General features: G+C 47.3%; 1 protein-coding gene across 3 annotated transcripts; it reads left to right on the top strand.

Annotated features, from left to right (window-relative positions):
- The first annotated feature begins 36 nt into the window (after positions 1–36).
- IGSF23 (immunoglobulin superfamily member 23) lies at positions 37–15,423 on the top strand. Of its 3 annotated transcripts, XM_081118119.1 has the most exons (7): positions 42–209; positions 4,864–4,984; positions 8,903–9,241; positions 11,975–12,244; positions 12,629–12,779; positions 14,355–14,418; positions 15,317–15,404. In XM_081118119.1, exons 2-6 carry the CDS (start codon positions 4,921–4,923, stop codon positions 14,386–14,388), a joined length of 858 nt encoding a protein of 285 aa, XP_080974245.1. In that variant the 5' UTR covers positions 42–209; positions 4,864–4,920; the 3' UTR covers positions 14,389–14,418; positions 15,317–15,404. The 3 variants fall into 3 exon arrangements, with proteins under 3 accessions (XP_080974246.1, XP_080974245.1, XP_080974244.1); XM_081118120.1 differs by lacking the exon at positions 4,864–4,984 and having other exon boundaries at positions 37–209; positions 15,317–15,423; XM_081118118.1 differs by lacking the exon at positions 15,317–15,404 and having other exon boundaries at positions 14,355–14,700.
- Positions 15,424–15,651: the final 228 nt, after the last annotated feature.

The following is a 15,651-nucleotide window of genomic DNA, read 5'->3' as shown; positions in this document are numbered from 1 at the left end:
CTACAATTCCCAGAAGCCTCGGCGGCGCGTTCCAGCGCCTCAGGGAAGGGCGGGCGCCGCCGGACTGCAATGGAGCGCCCGGCTCTGGGTCCGGGCTTGGGGCCGCGGCTATGCGTCTCCAAGTTTGTGGGCGGCCCGGAGTGGAGAAGCGGGACGCGAGGCCTGACCCGTGCCCTTCCACCCGGAGGCTAGAGCCCTGATGTCACAGGGTAAGCTGGGAAGGGCAGAATCCTCACCGCTAGAACTAAGTCCCGCTCCAGCCATGCGGCTTCCTAACTGTCCAGAATCTATTCACTCACCTTTGAAATGGCGGCAGCAGCAGCCCCTGACCCCCGGAGTTGTGTTCAGGTGCAAATGCGGTCGCGTATGAAGCGCGCGTAGCCCAGCCCGGGGCAGGTGAGCAGTTGTTGGGAGCATCGTCCCGGGCGTGCACCTAAACATTGGGGGTTCGACTCCCGCTCAGGGCACATAGCTGGGTTGTGGGTTTGATCCCCGGTTGGCGCGAATGCAGGAGGCAACCATTCGATGTTTCTCTCCTACATCATGTTCCTTTCTCTCCCTTCTTCCATTCTCTCGCTCTAAAAAAAAAAAAAAAAGTAAACATATCCTCAGATTAGGATTTTTTTTTTAATCCTCACCTGAGGATATTTTAACATCGCTTGGACAGAGAGAAAGAGAGAGTGAGAGACATCTATGTCACATCGATTGGTTGCCTCCCGCACGCGCCCTGCCGCGGGCTGGGGATCGAGCCTGAAACCGAGGGCCCTGGCCTTGGCTGGAATCTAACCAGGGACCCAACACTCTAATCACTGAGCCAAACCAGCTAGGGCCTCAGATTAGGATTAAAAAAAAAGCGCATGTAGCTCAGAGCCTGACAGAGTGTTCAATAAACACATATAATTATTTGCATTACTTGTATTTGTGGGGACACAAGCAGAGCATGAGAAAGTTAGTACACAAGAACCAAGAACAAAGACAGGCTTCATTGGATGCTCTTAATCAGAAGCAAAATCAAAAGGCAGATAGGACTCAAAGAATGGTTCTAAACCCAAAAGCATAAGAGTTCTAGGAACTGGGATGATGATTACAATCACAACTGCACAATTTACATCATGCTGAATTCTTTTTTTTTTCTTTTTTTTAATCTTTATTGATTCCAGAGAGAGGAAGGGAGAGGGAGAGAGAGAGAGAAACATCAATGATGAGAGAGTCATTGATCGGTTGCCTCCTGCATGCCCCTGACGGGGGATCGAGCCCGCAACCCGGGCATGTGCCCTGACCGGGAATCGAACCCTGATCTCCTGGATCCTAGGTCCACGTTCAACCGCTGAGCCATGCCTGGCTGGGCTTAAATGGTTTTAAGTAATATTCAACATCAGTAATTTGTAACATAATATCAGTTTCATAGTTGAGTCTTCTAAAATGATTCATAATTTGGTTTAGTGCAATCTTATCCAAATTTGGAAGTGGCCTTGAAAACTTTATAGAAAATACTAGGCATTGTGTGTAGCTGCAAAAGAAATTTCAGTGAGCTCAAGTTAACTAAAATTATTAAAAATAAAGTGAAAGTAATCATAGATCACACTTTAAGTAATACTGATACAGGTGATATTATTAATACCACGTACACACGCAAAAGAGTTAGCTAACACTTAGTGGTTGAATGGTGAATGAGTGAACTAATGAATCATTCAATAGATGAATGAACTGTCAAAGACCCACCTTTCTTCACCATCCAGGAGCCAGCCACCTCTTGGGATTCCAAGAACACCGTTTGCCCTTCCTGTATGGGCTTGAGGATATTGATCTTTTCTTTACTGCACCATGAACGTTCCAGGCACAAATGCCAGGCCTGATACATCTGCATGTCCCCCAGCATGTAGGGAACTGACTTTTATTGAATTTCTCCTCTGTGCCAGGGACTTTATGTGCCTAGACTCACTGAGTCCCAACAACATTGAGGGATGGAAGTTTAATTTGCTTTTACATAAGTAGAGTCTGGAGTTAGGGTGTCCAGGGCTAATGTGGCAGCTTTATAATCATGGGGACCCAGCCTCCTTTCATATTATTGCTCTGTCGTCTTCAGTGCATAACTTGTGACCCAAGAAGGCTGCTGAAGCTCCAGCCATCATATCCATATTCTAGTCAGTAGTGAAAAGATAGGATTAGAAAAACTCTCTTTAAGGTCAATTCCTGGAAGCCCCATACAACACTTCTAGTTGTTATCTATTGGCCAAAATGTTGTCACATGGCCACGCTAGCTCAGGGGAACATAGAGAATGTAATTTTTGCTGGGCTCCAATGTATTCATTTAAAAATCAAGGTTTGGATTACCAAGAAAGAAAGAGGCATGGAGATCAGGGGGATCTCTTCCAAAATCTTATTTATTCTGCAGAGAAGGTTGGCAGCCTGAACCTTGAGCCCCTGAGGCTCTCTAACCTGAGGAGCTTTCTGACAGTCATGAAAACTGGTTCCACCGAAAGGAAACTCTCAACAGTGCGCCAGTGGATGTAGCTCACCTGGGGCAGGCCGTGGCCTAGGGAGCAGGTGCAAGGCCACGGAGCTATCAATCTCTTGTTATGGCCCAGCCTTGACCTTTCTTATCGAGAGATCTCTATCCAGGGCAAGGTCCCTGCCCTGCCCAGATGGGAGCAGACAGTAATAATCCATTCTTATCATGTGACAGCCACATGAATACTTACCTGTGATCCCCAGGAGCTGTAAATGGGGTGGGGCCGTGATCTCCTGCAACCCCCAGAGATGGAAGGCCCATCCCACCATTGTCCTCAGCAAAAACACATACCTCCACGGTGGCTGGTGTGGCTCAGTTTGTTGAGTGTCATCCTGTGCACGAAAAGGTCTCCGGTTCAATTCCCGGGCAGGGCACATGCCTAGGTTACAGGTTCAGTTCCCTGCCAGGCAGATACCGGAGGCAACCAATCGATGTTTCTCTCTCTCTCTCCCTTCATCTCTCTCTAAAATCAATAAAAACATATTTTTTTAAAAAGAAATTTTTTTAAAAAAAGAACTAGATTGAGGGTGTATCCCCCTGTATCACATTAGTTGGGCTGTAAAGGCAAGCTGTGTACATGATTGCTTCTGGTCGTCTTCTCGTTTGGTAAACAATTTTTTAAAATTTTAATTGCGGTTAAAAGAAACATTTCCCATCCTAACCATTTTTAAGGTACAGTTCAGTAGTGTTAAGCATCTTCACATTGTTGTGCAACAGATTGGGGCTTATATTCTTTTGACGACACAGCAAAAAATTTTGCACCGTTATGTAGACAGATAAATTGTATTTTTATCTTTAGGTTTTTGTTTTCATCCGCATTAATATAATTGAGCATGTTTATCTTTTCCGTCACCATTTATCTCCTCTCTGCCCTCTTTCACCCCCACCCCCCATCCCCCACTCACCACACTGTCGCCCACGTCCGTGAGCTCTCTTTCTTTCCCTTTTCTTTTTTGTTCAGTCCCTCCCATGCCCCCAACACCCCCCCACCAGAGCTGTCTTCCCACCTGCTCTCTCTGAGACTGTCTCTATTTTCCTTGGTGTGTAATTGGCATATTAATATATCATTTTGTGAAGGTTATTGTTTAAAAGCTGAGTCGAGCTTATTTTAGATGAGTTGTTTTAAAGGAAAATATTAAGTAAATAAGTAAAAGTGTAGGTGGGTGTGCATAGGAAGGATTTATGACCTGGTGTGAGAATGACTGAGGTTTGGAAACTCCTACCCGCTAAACCCTTCCCCTCCCCCAGGGTCAGTGTAACTATCTCCTCTCCAGGGGGCTTCCCTTACCCATCTTGGCTAGATCCCAAGCTATATGCTCTCAAAACTTGGTTTTTCACCTGTCCTTTCAATCAAAGTTATTTTGGAGGCAAGTAACTGCATCCCAGACCAAACCGAATCCCAAATATGAAGAATTATGTCCAGCTTCAGGCACAGCTGGATCTAGGTGTTTAAATTATGTCATCAGAAATCTGTCCATGTACTGGCGGCCTTTCCTATGTGTTGATCTCATTCTTAAGCAGCCTCTCTACTCATGGCAGAAAGAAGGCCCTCAGCAGCTCCACGCTTAGATTCCTGCAATTTAGCAATGACCCTAAAAGGGCTAGCACTGGGCCTGGCATACAGTAGGTGCTCAACAAACACCAGCTATACGTTTAAGCAACACAATTCTTAACTTGAGGAGGAAAGCGGGACTCGGAGGGTCAAAGGATGAGAGAAAGGAGCTTTCGTGGCTTACCCTTCCAGAATCCAAACTGCAAGGTATAGTGTGAGCAAGGCCCTGAAATTGGGCTTCTGAACATGCCTCCAGGACATCCTGGAAACCAGGAAGAATAATGAACATTATTTTAATAGCTACCACCATTCATTGAGCACCTACTACCTGCCAGGCACCCTGCTGAGTACCTGATGTCCGGGGGGGCCCCTCTGACTCTGAGGTGGGCACTGGTATCAACACCCTCATTCAACAGAGCTGAGGCTCAGAGCTGACAGTCAGTATCTGGAGTGAAGCCAGGAAGCCAGCAGGAGGGCGAGGCCTGGTGCCAACCTACCGGGTGACCTTTGGCAGTCCCCCTCTCCAAGTGGAATATCAGTTCTGCCCCACCCTCTACCTCTATCATTCTCCCTGCTGGAAGTGGGGAATAGGCAGACAGAGGGGAAGCAAAACCCCAGAGCCCCTTCCCCAGGAGCCCTGCCCCAGCCTGCCCCCCGCCCAGCACTACCAGTGACGCCCAGCTCGAGGAGATTGCGGGCCTGGAGGTGGCTTCCCAGCCAACAGCTGGCCCTGGGCACCGGGGCGGGGTGGGGCCCCTGTGGGCGGGGCCCGTGCTGAGCACTCGCCTGTGCTGTCCAGGACGCCCCACTCCCGACAAAGCGACCTCCCCTCCCTGGCCCCTGGACAGGACGCAACATGAAGTGTCCCCTGACTGCTGGCTCTGTCCACAGCCCTGCCTGGACCAGACTGCTTCTAACAGGTGCGTGAGAGACCGTGGTTCCACCCATGGGTTGGGGACCCCTCCCAGAGTCTCTATCCGAGTTAGAGTCGCCCCGCTCAGAGCTGCAACTCCGGTTAGTTTAAGGCCATGCGGCACAGGCCCCCCCAACTGAGGCTCAGATAGGGCCGGGGCCACCTGCCCAAGATCACAGGGCTGGCAAGGGAAGAATCGGAGTTCAGGACCCCACCCGGCCCCTTTCCACAAGCACACCCTGTCTTACCCAGCTATCCACCTCTAATCGTAATTTTTAAATAGTAATAGTATCAATAATAAAATAACAGCAATCCTAATACAAAGAGGCCGTTGTGACTATTTCTACACGCCAGCCTGTTCTACGTGCTTTCACGTAATAACAGTTCATTCTTAAGCCCGTGAGGCAAGGGCTATATGACCCCCATTTCAAAGAGGGGGAAACTGAGGCACAGAGAGATTATGTGCCCTCCCTGGGCCTTACAGCTCAGAAGTGGCAGGAGGAGGATTTGAACCCAAATGGCCCGGCTATGGAGATCACTCGTTCCAGAGACCACACACATCCACCTCTCTGATGATAAATCATCTGCCTGCTTTTCCAGGTCTTAAAAAGTCCAGTTCAGTGTAATTTCAAAACCCCAAACTTCACCCAGTTTAAAGCTCCTGTTGGTCCGCAGTCAGGCCTGTGTCAGACTGTAGTATGGACAGGATGGGACATGGTGGGCTTCGGCTCATGCCTGTTCTCCCAGTCCAGAGCTGTCGCCTGGGCCCCCAGCCCCCTCCCAGGGCCATAGGCAAAGGGGAGGAAGGCAAGAAAATGGGCAGGAAAGTTTCTGCTTGGCTGCTACGGTTGTAAGGCGGGGACAGGCATTCTGTGTGGCTGAGGCATTGTTGCTGGATCTTTCCGGGTGGGGTATCTTGGGGACGCTGGGCACTGGAGCATGTGTTCCTAAGGCTTCCATGAAGTGGCCCACTGGAGGCTCGCTGCCACCTCCTGGCCCCCTCCAGCCTCTTTCTGCCAAGGTGACAGGTCAGCAAGCCCTGTCCCATGCGGGTCTTCTCCAGGACAGCCTCCAGCTGGCCCCCTTCGGAGGCACCCTCACTGGCTCATGGGAAACATGAGCCAGTTCCCTCAAATGTTGGAGGCGTGGGCCGTGTCCACCCCTCTGCCCCGCAGGCCTCTTCCATGCCATCCCTCGCCGGGAGGCTTGCAGGTCTAAGTTCCCACGAGCTCCAGGGGACGCCTCTCTGTTTCCCTTAGAGGCCCCTTGGAGCCGCCCTCACGTGGCCTGGGAAGGAGAAAAGGCTGGGCCCTCGCCCCAGGGAAGGGCTCAAGTTCATTCTCAACTCTCCCCGCCGAAGCCTCGCCCTGCGCCCCCTTCTCCCCTCCATGAGCTCTTTGTTTTTGACAATATTATTCTGTGTTAGTGTCAGGTGTATAGCGTGGTGGTTAGACAGTCGTGTACTTTACAAAGCGTCCTCCCGATATTGCCAGCACCCACCTGGCCCTGTACACTGTTATTACAATATTATTGACTATGTTCCCTGGGCTATATCTGGTGAGTCAAGGAGCGTCCCTGACTCAAACTGGGAAAAATTGAATGGAGACTTTTTCTCATTTGAGTAAAGGTTAGAGAAGAAATAAAATTTATTTATTGAAATATATGCGGGGTGTGGCAAAAGTAGGTTTACAGTTGTTCATATGGAAAATAAGACAACACCCGGCTGGGAGTGACTCAGCGGTTGAGCATCAACCTAGGGTCCAGGAGATCGAGGTTCGATTCCCGGTCAGGGCACATGCCTGGGTTGCGGAATTGATCCCCAGTGGGGGGCGTGCAGGAGGCAGCCGATCAATGATGACTCTCTCATCATTGATGTTTCTATCTCTTTCCCTCCCTCTCCTTTCTCTCTCTGAAGTCAATAAAGATATACTTTTTAAAAAAAGAAAAGACAACAATTAATAAATAATACAAGAATAAACTGTGTTTCATGTACTCACAACAGTAAATCCTGAAAAGAAATACATTTGAAATATATGTAAAATACCATTCATATTTATTCATATCATTTATATTTATATTTTTATTTATATATTATTAAATTCTAAATTTTATAATCATAATCTTATTATATATAACTATATATAATCATATACATAATTACCTGTTATATTAATTGCATATAATATGATGTATAATTATATGTAATAATATTAGAATATAGTTATATATAATAAATGTATTAATCCTTTGTTTATTAATATAACTTAATTTGTGCATAAAATACCAAAGTTAGACTATCCTCAGACCTGAAACTGAATCTCATTGAATCTCAGGCACTCCTGTGAAATGGTTACTATCAACCACCTTCCTTGATAAGTGGGGAAACTGAGGCTCAGAGCCCAGAAGTAAATAGTTATAATGTCAAGTGTTTATCTGGCAATCATCTTATTAATACGCTTTACAAGCATTAGATGTAGGAATTTTTAATTTTGAAAGACTTTGCCAGACTGCCCTCTGCATGGGGTTGTATGAGCCATGTATGAGTTCCTGTTACTTCAGCCTCACCAACACAACATCAAACTCTGGACCTTTGCCAATCTGTTAGGTGCAAAGTATTATCTCAGTTTGTTTTAATTTCCATTTCTCTTGCTGTGCATACAGCTGAACATTGTCCCTATGTCAAGGGATATTTAAATTTTCTTTTCTAGGGACCATCTACCCATAACTTTTGTATATTTTTCTGTTAAGTTGTTGATACTTTTCTTATTGATATCTAGGAGCTCTTTATATATTAGTGAAATGAGCTCTTTGTCTGTGATATCAGTTGCCAATAATTTTTTTTCTGGTAGGCCATTGTTATTTTGACTTTGTGGGTGGTGGGGTTTTTTTAACCTTTGCAGAATTTTTTTTATGTCAAACTTTTCAGTCTTTTATGGATGGGAGCTTGTGTTCTTACAACAAAAGTCACCATTCCAGTGATAAGCAGAAGAGTGGGGTGGGTAAGTGCGTAGGGTCTGGAACCAGACTCCAAGGGTTTGGCTTCAAGCTCTAAACAATACAGAAATTTAATGATGGAAGTGAGAGAAACTGAGGGCAGGAAACACACTCGACAATGTAGTGTAGTGGTTGAGAATTTTGGCTTCGCAGGTGCTGCTTACTACATATGGCATCCTGAAAAATGTCTTAAAGTCTCTGAATCTTTGTTTCTTCATATCTAATAGGGTAGAATTGTTGTATCAGTAAGGGTTGGGGCAAGAAGGAGAGGGTCAACTCAAAAGGAGTAATGAGGAGAGTTTGATAAGGGGACAATTTGCAGAGCTGTAGGCAGGGCATAGGTAAAGCGACATGGGATTGTGCAGCACCCAGGGGCTAGCAACAGTGGGAAGCTGTTACCTGCCCTGAGCTAGACGCTGCAAGAGGGAGAGTGGACCCCCAAAACCAAAAACGTGGTATATGGAGATGGTCACCCAATAGGAGCTTCAGTAGAGAGACACAGCCAACCTGTGCTGGTGGAGCAAGGAGGGAGCTGTGGGACCAGTAACCTCAAGGTCACTCTCATTGGCAAAGGCAAAAGGCAAGGGGACCACAGCAGTGGAGCTCAGAGAAGTCAGCCTTTCAGGAGCACAGAGAGCAGAGAAGGTTAAAGAGTGGAGCTGACCATTCAGTGTGATGTGTGCTTTGTGGGGTCCATGTATAAGAAATAAGTGAGATAATACCATGATTAGACCAGTGTCTAGCTTATAGGAGGTACTCAGTGAATATTCCCTTTCATTTCTATAATATTTTTATCATGATCACTGTTGTCATCATCAACTCTTGATGTGCCAGACTCCTCGCTGGCTCAGGAAGGGCTGCTTGGGGCAGCATCTCACCTTGGGTCCCACGTGCTCCCCCTTCTCTTTCCTCTCCTCCCCATCTCCTCCAGGCACCCTACTTGCATCCTGCATCTGCTCTGCCTCCTCCGAGCTGCCCTCCTCTGTGCCTCTGGACTTCTTGCACGAAGGAGCCAGTCCTCACCTTGCTGTCCCCAGCAAACTTGATGGCATTCTCTCCACTCCTTGGTTCCGAGAGCATGAGGCCCAGCCAGAAGCCATGGTCTCTCCTGAGGGCCTCCCAGGGCCTGATCACACTGGCCGGGAGATGCTGGGTGCCCAAGGCAGCCTGGTCGCCAGAAATGTGACAGCTCAAGACTCGGGTAGCTACACTGTGGTGCTGGAAAACAGCAGGAGATGCAGGAGTGTGACAGAGCATAAACATGTCAAGGGTGAGTAAGGCCCCACAGCGGGAGAGATGGGGTTCATAGTCAACTAGGCCTTCAAAACCCATTCTGTGAAATCAGTCAGTTTTTCCCTAACAACCCCCCCCCAAAAAAAAACAACACAAACAAACTTAAAATAGCAACCATTTCTTTAACTCAGAATACCTCCAGACAGTTCTGGTCTCACTCATGTGTATGTGGTCAGCCAAGGGGTGCCTGGGCATCAGTTGGTCCAGGGTGGCTGCCTTCATATATCTGGCTTCATATCAAGCATCTTCTTGGACCATAGTGGTATGAAACTAGAAATCAGTCACAACAAAAGACTGAAAAACACAAAAATATGGAGACTGAACAACATGTTACTGAACAATGAATGGGCTAACATGAGATCAAGGTACCTTGAATTCAAAAGATACCTTGAAACAAATGAAAATGAATACACAACAACCCAAAATCTGTGGGACACAGCAAAAGAAGTCCTAAAAGGGAAATTCATAGCATTACAGGCTACCTCAAGAAGCAAGAAAAATCTGAAATAAACAATCTAAATTTACGCTTAAAGGAACTGGAAAAGCAACAAAGTCCAAAGTGAGTAGAAAAAAGGAAATAATAAAGATCAGAGGAGAAATAAACGAAAGAGTCTTAAGAAACAATACAAAAGATCAGTGAAACCAAGAGCTGGTTCTTTGAAAAGATAAACAAGATTGACAAACCATTAACCAGACTCATCAAGAAAAAAAGAGAGAGGACACAAATAAATAAAATCAAAAAGGGAAAAGAAGTAACAACTGACACCAAAGAAGTACAAAGAATTGTAAGAAAATATTACAAACAACTAAATGCCAAAAAATTGGACAATCTGGACAAAATTCCTAGAAACATACAGTCCTCCAAAACGGAATCAGAAAATCTGAATAGACAGATTACAACTAATGAAATTGAAGCAGTAATCAAAAAACTTCCAACAAACAAAAGTCGTGGACCTGGTGGTGAATTTTATCAAACATTCAGTGAAGAACTAACACCTATTCTGCTCAAACTATTCCAAAAACTTCAAGAGGAGGGAAGACTCCCAAGCTCATTTTATGAGGCCAGCGTTATCCTAATTCCAAAACCAAGTAAAGATACTACAAAGAAAGGTTAATATCCCTGATGAACATTAATGATAAAGTCCTCAACAAAATGCTAGCAAACCAGATCCAGCAATACATTAAAAAGATCATACACCATGATCAAGTAGGGCTTATTCTGGGGATGCAAAGTTGGATGCAGACCTCCACTCAGCACCTATGAGGCACACAATATCCACAAACCAATACAAAAGATTAAACAAAACAAAAGATTTTATACCACACAAACAAAACAAAAGATTAAAATCACACAGTCATATCAATAGATGCCGGAAAAGCATTTGATAAAATTCAGTACCCATTTGTGATAAAAACTCTCAGCAATGTGAGAACAGAGGGAAGGTACCTCTCACAGCCAACATGATACTCAGTGGGCAAAAACTAAAAGCATTTCCCTTAAGTTTGGGAGCAAGACAGGGATGTCTGCTTTCACCACTCTTATGCAACATAGTGCTGGAAGTGCTAGCCACAGCAATCAGACAAGAAGAAATAAAGGCATCGGAAACGAAAAGGAGGAAGTAAAAATTGTTATTTGCAGATGACATGATACTGTATATAGAGAACCCTAAAGATTTCACCAAAAAAACTACCCAGAACTGGTAAGTGAATTTAGTAAAGTAGCAGGATACAAAATAAATTTCCAGAAATCAATCGCATTTTTATACACCAATAATGAACAATCAGAAAGGGAATCTAACACAACATTGATTCTTGTTTCTACACCTGGTGGGCTCTTTCTCCTCCTGCAAGACTTAGCTCAGGCACCACCTGCCCCAGGAAGCCTTCTGTGAGCTCTCTGGTCAGGCTAAAGTTTTTTTCACTTATATTACACTGAAATCAGAAATCAGCTGCTTGTGGAGGTTCCCAGCATTCACCATGGCATCACTCTCCCCAGGTTCAAATCCCACCTGTGGTTGTCTGGACCATGAGTCCTGGCCCTAAGAAACCCAAACTTCAGAATCTTTCAGCTGAAAAAGCAAAAACAAAAAAACAAAATACCCCATAAAAATAGGACCATAGTGACAACTGTGTACGTCCCATCTCTGTAGAGAGCATCCCCCAGCAGCCAGTGGCTCAAGCCCTTGACTCCTCTCTTTCTCCCCACCCACATCTAATCCATCAGTAAACCCTGCGGGCTCTGCCTTGAAAATAATCCAGAATCCAACCACTCCTCCCAGCTCCTTGACCTCACCTTGGTCCAGCTAAGGCAGTGGAGCCGGGATATTTATATACCTCCCATGTCAGCCGTGTGGAGGGCCAGTCCCTGCGTACCCATTCCCCGGCGTGCCGCCTGCTGCCTCCATGGGCAGAATGGGCAGAATGGGCTCTGGCAGCCGGCAAAAGCCCTCAGGCAATAGAAGCAGTGCGGGCAGTTGGAAGTGGTGAGGGTGAGGAGCTGGAGTGGGGGCAGCAACAGCTCTGCCACACCCAGTGTCTGGAGCAGTGCCAGTCACAGCTCCAAGCCATTTGTTGTTGGTGAATGAATGAATGAATGAATGAATGAATGAATGAATGAATAAATAAATGAATGTGTCTGGGGTGGGCAGAAAAAGTGCTCAGTCTCTCCAAGTGCTCTCCACTCATGTGGTCTTTCTCCCTGTTCACACAGCCAACATCAGGGCAGTGTGGGTCACGGCATACCCGACGGCTATCCAGGGCGTCATCCAGAGTGAACTCAACTACTCGGTGGTCCTGCAGTGTCTGGCCCCGATCTCCCCCACACCTGTGCTGTACTGGATCTTCAACGGGAAACCCCGTGGGACCGGGGAGAAGCTGATCATTCGGCGGTTGTCCAGGGAGGACTTGGGCACTTATATGTGTGTGGCCAAGAGCAGCGAGAATCAGGAGTCCTCCAACTCTGTGGCCATTTCGCTGCCAAGTGAGTCCCCCACCCACACCCCAGGCCCCTGCACCCTAGCTAGTTGGTGGCTAACTTTCCTGGTTCCATTGAAGAGAGATGAGGCTGGTCAGGTGGCAGGGCCTTGAAGGCCAAGATGAGGGATACTTCCTCCACTGGTCCTGGGGAGGCACGGGAAGATTCTGAGCAGAGGGATTACAGGATCAAGTCTGAGCTTTAGCGAGGCCACTCTGACTTCCATGTGATGGGGAGATGGGTGGGAGAGACTAGGGCTGGAGAGCAGGGAGGAGGCCAGGGCAGAGACCCAGAGGGTGGATTGAAGAGGCATTCGGGAGGTGGGATGGTGGGAGTGGGGTGTGTGGAGTGAGGGTGGTTCCTCCAGTCTCACCCACTCTTCGTCTCCAGAAACCAACGTGGATTCCACAGATGAGTTCATGGAGCCGGACCCCAGTCTCATTGTGTCAGGAGGATCTGCCATCGCCCTCCTCCTGGTTGGAAGTGTGGGGTTGGTGATACTGGTGGGAGGCATTTGCTTCTCCATCACCCAGGCCCAAAGGTACCTTCTGTCCCTCACTCCCACACACTGACAGACCTCCACTCAGCACCCATGAGGCACAGAGCTCGCTCTGCAGCAGGACAAAAGCCACACCAACAGCCTCATCCCAAGAGGCTTTCTGCTCGTTCAGAGAGGATGGCATTGACCCCTGATGTGGCCCTCTGCCTTGCCAGTTCCCACAGTGAACTGGCTTTTGTTCTCAGTGAGATGGGGACCATGTGGGTTTAGAGCAGAGGAGGGATGGGATCCAATTTACATATAACTTGCATTTTAATCCTAGGTGTGTTAGCTATAATAGCTGTAATGACACTGTAATGACACCCTATATTGAGCACCTATTATGTGCTTGCTAAACATTCTTCTGTTTAATCTCCGTAAGAGCTTGGGGCGGGTAAAAGGATGGGGTAGGGATGAAGATCTTGTTTTTGTCAAAGAGAAAACTAAGGATCAGGGAGAAGTGATTGGCCCCAGACCCCACAGCTGGAGAAAGGGATTTGAACCCCAAACCCTACCTCAATCCTAGTTCCAATCCCTAACCTACACTACCTCTTTTTTCACCATTAACAATGCACACCTTGGTAGCTTATGAACTGAGGAAGAGAAATCTGCAAACTGAAATGGTTTGGAAAGGCTTTGAGGACCAGATGGGAGGGACTGGGGCCAGGTCTCCAGTCTGTGAGTTCCATGTGGAACCTTCTAGGGGCAGGGGAGGCCAGGCTTCGGCCTGAGTCACCCACATCATCTTCATTGTGGCATTTCCTTGGTCCTCAGGATGAACCAGGATCCTTCAAGTGACAGTAACTCTCAGGGGTGGGTTCTGTTCTTGTTCTCATTTTCAAAACAAGTGGAACCAAAGTTCAGAGAAACTCATCAACTTGCCCAACAACACACAGCTGACAAATGGCTGAACCTGAACCAAACCCAGACACGATTCCAAAGCCAGGTTCTTAGAAAGGAAGGGTGAGAAATCAGGCTGGCATGAAAATCCTCCCCCAGACCACCCTGAGTTCCTGTCTCCGTGAGTGGGTGGGAGGGGTCACTTCTTGTCCTCCCCAGCATTTTGCCCAAGACCCATTTCGTTTCCGACAACAAACCAATGCTGGTGTCCACCAGAAGGAACCAGCCTGGTAGAATCAGCTGTCACGGCTAATTGGAGATGGTCATGGGACACATGGCTGTCTGGACCCTGCCAGTGGGGAGGGGTGGTCCTCAGAAAAGAGGGGCATGGGCTAGTGGAGAGCCCTACACACATCATCCATGCCCGCCGAGGGCCAGGAGAGATCCCTGTTGTTTGCAGTTAAGGCTATGGACCCCAAAATGAGGCTACTTAGGTTCACCCCAGCTCTACCTTACACTAGCTTGTGGGACTTTGGGTGAGTCCTTTAATGCTCTGTGGCCCATCTGTAAAATGGGGACAACGGAAATACTTACTCAGAGGGTAAGAGTGCGAGTACATAGGACAGTGGGAGGAGAGCGCTGTAAATAGTGCCTGGCACGTGCTGAGCCTTCAATAAATGTCAGCCACATGTATTATTATGATGACTGTGATTATAATTTCTCTTTGTTTCATTGCAGGACTGACAGACGAAGAATACGAACATGCTGCTGAAGTGTCAGTACCTGCCTGTCAGCCCGAGAGGTGATGCCGGGAAGGGTGGGAAGAGAATCCTGGGTTCAGGGACAAGAAGTTCCTGGGAGCTCCATATGAGACCTCCTCCCTCCTGGGTTCCCGATCATTTGTTTGTGGGATGTTCCCCCTTTGTTGAGAGCCCTAGGGACAGACTGTACAAGACATCCATCTGCCCATCTCACCAAACTCCCGGAAACCACCTCCATAAGCAGTGTATATTTCATAAAACTCGTGGAATGCAAGCAAAAGAAAGTCTCTGAAGTGGCTCAATAAAAAACAAAAGGAAGGGTTTAATATTAGGATCCAGTAAGATTTTCAGGAATCCAAGGGTGTATCAGTTAGCACTTGCTGTGTGACGTGCTACACCTTCACATACTTAATGGCTTGATACCACAGCCATTTATCTAGTTTCCAGTTCTGTGGGTTATCAATTTGGGCTGGGCTCAGCTGCACCATTTTTCTGGTCTCCGCTGGGCTTACTCATGCAACTTGGGCAGTTGGCAGATTGTCTAGGCATTGTCTGGACTCCTATAGCCTCAACTGGGAAAACCAGCCTCTCTCCACATCATCTAACTCCCCAGCAGGCAGACCTTAGCTTGTTCACTTGACAGAGGCAGGATTCCCTGAGTGAGAGCAAAAGGGGCAGTGCCTGTTAGAGGCACTGTAAGGAATTAGCACATTTTCACTTCCCCCATATTCTGTTGGCCAGAGCAAGTCACATGGCCAGCCCAGATTCAAGGGGTGGGGAAACTGACTCCACCTCTTAATGGGAGGGGAAGAATCTGAGTGTCAGTGCTGGGACCATGGCAGTTGCTCAGTGCCTCTCTCTGCATCCCATCCCTCAACCCTTGTAACCCTCTTGTCCAGGAACATGGATGCACAGTTCTCTCTCTGTCTCTTTCTACAGATGGCTGCTCAATGCTTCTCCATCCACATGGAGAAAGATACCATCCCATAGCTTCTGCATCTGTAATACTGCTGTTTAAAGGAACAGCCCAACTTAGCCAAAATCCCTTTACCCTGTTTCTGAAACCATGGGGAAGGCATCTGATTGGCTCACTTGGGTCAGGTGTCAACCTTGGTCCCACCACTGTGGCTGGGGTGGGAGCAGAGATGTTTTGTACAATCAGAGCCTTGGGACCTCAGCCCTACCTATGGGGGCTCAGTGCTCAGAAAATGGGGGAGTTTGGCCTTGTAAACTGGGCAGGTATCCCAAAATAAGTCTGCTACACATGCAGCTTA

Source organism: Miniopterus schreibersii (genome assembly GCF_964146895.1).
Source record: "Miniopterus schreibersii genome assembly, chromosome: 18".
NCBI classification, from domain to species: Eukaryota; Metazoa; Chordata; class Mammalia; order Chiroptera; family Miniopteridae; genus Miniopterus; species Miniopterus schreibersii.
This window is presented reverse-complemented; position numbering and strand designations above follow the sequence as displayed.

Bases quoted from the DNA above. Each gene is read 5' to 3' on its own strand.
- IGSF23 (XM_081118119.1), top strand. From the start codon at position 4,921: ATGAAGTGTCCCCTGACTGCTGGCTCTGTCCACAGCCCTGCCTGGACC. The intron at 4,985-8,902 runs GTGCGTGAGAGA...CATCTCCTCCAG, and splicing joins GACCAGACTGCTTCTAACAG to GCACCCTACTTGCATCCTGC. The intron at 12,780-14,354 runs GTACCTTCTGTC...GTTTCATTGCAG, and splicing joins TCCATCACCCAGGCCCAAAG to GACTGACAGACGAAGAATAC.